Source organism: Galeopterus variegatus, unplaced genomic scaffold, assembly GCF_000696425.1.
Source record: "Galeopterus variegatus unplaced genomic scaffold, G_variegatus-3.0.2 Scaffold5946, whole genome shotgun sequence".
Lineage (NCBI taxonomy): Eukaryota > Metazoa > Chordata > Mammalia > Dermoptera > Cynocephalidae > Galeopterus > Galeopterus variegatus.
Genome location: NW_007732057.1, coordinates 2,913 through 7,355, shown reverse-complemented (window position 1 = coordinate 7,355; position 4,443 = coordinate 2,913). Strand labels below are relative to the sequence as shown.

At 31.1% G+C, this 4,443-nt stretch overlaps 1 protein-coding gene across 1 annotated transcript in view; it reads right to left on the bottom strand.

Moving 5' to 3' along the window:
* VRK2 (vaccinia related kinase 2) overlaps window positions 1–4,443 on the bottom strand; it is a 72,720-nt gene that overhangs the window by 66,279 nt on the left and 1,998 nt on the right. The window contains exons 2-4 of the mRNA XM_008590253.1: window positions 4,330–4,399; window positions 2,787–2,874; window positions 1,030–1,135 (exon numbers count right to left, since the gene is read on the bottom strand). Coding sequence (XP_008588475.1) covers window positions 1,030–1,125 — 96 coding nt within the window. The 5' untranslated portion in view covers window positions 1,126–1,135; window positions 2,787–2,874; window positions 4,330–4,399. The remainder of the gene's footprint in view (window positions 1–1,029; window positions 1,136–2,786; window positions 2,875–4,329; window positions 4,400–4,443) is intronic.

Sequence of the window (4,443 nt, the reverse complement as noted above, 5' to 3'; positions counted from 1 at the left end):
TAGAAAACACTTGAATAAAATGATCCTCAGATATCAAGTGTTTTACCTGAACCTCTGATAGAAGGAAAACAGGATTCAACAATGCTTATCCCTATGCTCCTTATAGCCCAGTGGCTAAAACACACTGTGCAAAGAGGAAAAATACAGCACAAACCAGAGATCTATAGTGAAATAATCATAAAGCCCACTCAGCAATTCCTCATCTAAGCAACAATAATAAATCAAGTCTTGGGGACCTCAGAACAAAATACATGTCCATGAGAACAGGGAAAGGCATTCTTCCTCTATATAGAACAGAAAACTACTTAGCTTCATCTTTAAAGCCCTTCAGTCTTGCACGTTGCATACACCTAGTGCTCAGTAAACATATACTGACTAGGGGAATGGATGAATGGATGAAAGGGAAAATTAATGAGCTCTATTTGACACATCCCAACCTGGCATAAGTAGTTTCATTCTACTTAAAATGTAAAAAATCAAATGAGTCTTAAGCAAACCAAACACATACAAGACAAATATGCAATATAAACAAATGTGTGACTGGTTACTATTAAGATTTCATTGCTTCTTATGTGGCAAAGTATATATTATTCATTGCCACAACTAATTATTGCCACCATCCCAAACTCATAACAAAAACCTTACAGTACCCCTACACCATCACATATTTAGTATGGAAAATACTATTTTTCCATAATTTGCATTGTTACAGATATAACTGACAAAAGAGGTTATTCTTACAGCAATATAAGCTTGTTCTGATATGTAAAACAAAGCTATGAGAAAAAAAAATCAGACTATAGAACCAATGCCTAACTGAGTTTGCAGTACCAAACACAGCACAGTCTGTCATTTACAGAGTCCACTGTTATCAATTTCACCAAAATAGCCTCTACTCTACTGTCAATGAATGACATTTCTAGGGCAATAATCCTTCATTCTTTGATAATTCCACAAAGGGCAAACATTTTTATATTGTAACAAGTAAATAAACTGAAAATAGAGCATGTGAAATACGTCATTCCTTACCATTCGGATACCCAGCTGCAGGACAGTTGACTTTTTAAAAATACCATTCTGATCTGAGATCTTCTGTAAATCTATTCCTAGTCTTTCCATTATCATAAATCTGTAACTATAAGAAAGACATCAAAAAGAGATCTTTCTCAGTTAGTAATGCTTGTAACTGTCTTCTAATGAACTTGAAACACAGAAAAATACCCCCAACCTTACAACCAAGAATGATGTAATTTGAACCAGTGAATGCACATTAATAATCCTGCTGTTCTTTTGAAGATACTACTCAGTAGTTACATTGCAGTTTCCTAGTAGAAGAGAATGCTGTGCTGAACCTTTCACACTGTCTTAGATCATGAAAAGAGAATAGATTTTTTAAATTACATATTCCTGAATTTAATTCCTTTTGACTCTATTACCTTCTCACCATATGACCTTTAACAAATTATCTGTCCACAAATAAAATTTTATTTATATTTTTTTCTTGACATTATAAAATCATATTTATATTCTCTATACATTTATAAACATGCCTCTTTTAAGTGCACTTCTTCCTTTTCTTTTGGGCACTCTCCATCCCTTCTTTTCTTCCCTTCACTTCTACGCCCCCATGAGCCACCATGCTATATCTATGTATACATATACAAACACATACATTAGAGAATTTTTTTGTTTTACAAAAATGTCATCATATCACATGTACTTCTCCTGTCTTTTTTTCAGTAGTATCTCACTGAAACCCTTTCAAATCAATTTGTATAACTCTGATATCTTTAATAGGCTATATATTACATGATATGGATGACCATGATTTACTTGGCCATTCAGTCTTCTATTGGCAGCCTTTTACTTTGCTTCAAAATTATTGTTTGCTCATTTTGTTTTTTATTTATAGCATTTAAAGACTATTTGAACAAAGTATGGACATTTCAGCCAATTTTCTCACCTGTGTAATAAAAATAATATCACCTATTTTAAATTCTATCCATAGGATAAGATGAGATAAAGTATATGAAAATCCCTGGCACAAAATGGGAACATAACTAATGACTGATTTTTTTTTTCTTTTTTTAATCAATGTTAATAAATTATTTATATATGATGACTAGCCATATTTGATGGTTTTAAAAATGTTTCTGTAAATTCTTTCCTTTGACTCTCCTCCAGAGATGGAGCTTAATTAATTCACCTCTCTTGAATATAGGGTGGACGTAGTGACTTGCTTCTAGCAAAGAGAATATAGCAGGAGTGACAGGATATCACTTCTAAGATAAGATTATAAAAAGACAATGATTTTCATCTTGAATGCACTCTCTTGTGTATGCTCTCTTTCTCTCTCCCTCTTCCAATTACTTGCTTTAGGGGAAGTCAGTCAGCATATCTTTACAACGTTAAGTTAGCTTGTGCAGAGACCCACATGATCAGGAAGTAAGTAAGGCCTGCTAACAATCACATGAGTAAAATTAGAAGCAGGTCTTCCTAGGCCTGCCAATAGCCATGTGAGTGACCTTCAAAGCAGATCCTTCCCCAGGCAAGCCTCAGATGACTACAGCCCAGCAGATAGCTGACTATATCCTCATAAGCGATCCTGACCTAAATACATTCAGATAAACCACTTGCGGATTCCTGACCCACAGAAACTAAGATACTATAAGTTGGTTGTTAAAAGCCTCTATGTTTTGGGTAATTTGTTACATAGCAAAAAATAACTAGTAGATCACATAAGAAATAGTTATAGAACAACTTTGATTATAATAATTTCATTTTACCTTCTTCCCTTGAATTCAGTCAGACCAGATCCATAAAAGAGAGGAATTCCTAAATAATCAAGTTGTTTGAGTTCTATCCACTTTTTGACTGCAAAGACAAATTTAACAAGAAAAAAGATTCACATTATTTCTCACTTTTGCATAGATGCTAAGACTTAATTAGCTAACCAAAACAGTTCAACCTTCCTAGAAAGTAAAAATTTTAAAAAATCAAACTTTATCCAATGACTTCAAACTCTATTATAACAGAATTATAAGATTAACACAAAAAACAAATACAGAAATTTTAAAATTAAATAATTATAAAAAACAAAAGTCATAGTCTTATAAATACATTGTTTTATATACACAAATGTTTTTATTAATGAAAAAATTAATTATATGCTAGCTAAATTTCTAAATATAATCTATATTAACTACCAAAAAAATCGGTAAATAGATGGCTTTTTCTTCCCTATTACTTTAAAATCTAAAGCCACAGTAGTCAAAAAAAAAAAAAAAAAAAAAAAAATTGGGCAGAAAAATCATCTTACTCTGAAATTATGTCATACATAAATTGTAAAAAAAAAAAAAAAAAAAAAAAACAGAAATTGGGCAGAAAAATCATCTTACTCTGAAATTATGTCATACATAAATTGTTTTGATCAAATTTACAAAAAATCAAATCCACTTAAACAATCAGATAGCTTATTCATTTTTCATTTTTCTACCATATGTTTAATGTTTAAGACAGCTCTACTGATAAACAATCAAGTTTAATGGATTCTATTTGTCACTCTGACATAGTTTAAGCAGTTAGTAAAGACTACAGTCTTTAGGTTTAGAAGCCTTTATTAAGGAAAACAAAGTTAATTGTTAAGGCCAGACCCATCATTCTTTTTCCTAACCATAATGGAAATGACCTTGACTCTACTAGTCATTACTCCTACCAACTTCCTTAATGTTTTACTTAGCCCATCTATATAATATAGTATTTATAAAATGCTTTTATTATTCTTCATCTCTGCTCATATTCATTTCACATTCAAATCCTTTAACTGGTAGTTCTCACATCTGATAACCAGCTCCAATTAATTTCCCAATATTCACATTTCTAACATTTTTAAAAACATAATGCTTGATCATTTCCATACACCTTACCTTAATCCACTCTACAATCATTCCTTTTGTTTATATGTCTACTATCCATTTTAATGTCTTTTCTTTACATTCCTCCTATCCAAATGGTTTTTTTGTTTAAAAAAAAAAACTGCATTCTCTTTTACTCTTAGAGAACTCTTAGTAGCTTAGATCAACAACTCAACATTTTATGTAAAGCAGTAGAAACAACTTTGACTTAAAATATATAACCCATTATATATGCCATATCAAGATTTGTATACCATCTGTCTTGCTTTTATATGTTATAACAGTTAACTGTATCACTTCACAATAAAATTTCTTATTGAAAAGAATTTTCCAGAAGGCCAGAAAAGACAAAAATATCAACACTCACTTTAGCAAGCACATATATGGAAGTAGCTTGCTTTGCTATTTTACTTACTACAGTCTTTTTTTGCAGCTCTCTGATAAAATTTAAGTTCTGAAAATAATGGGCCATTTTCCTGATATTCCTACAAAAGAAAAGAATAATTAATTTTATTAGGGAAAAAAAAAA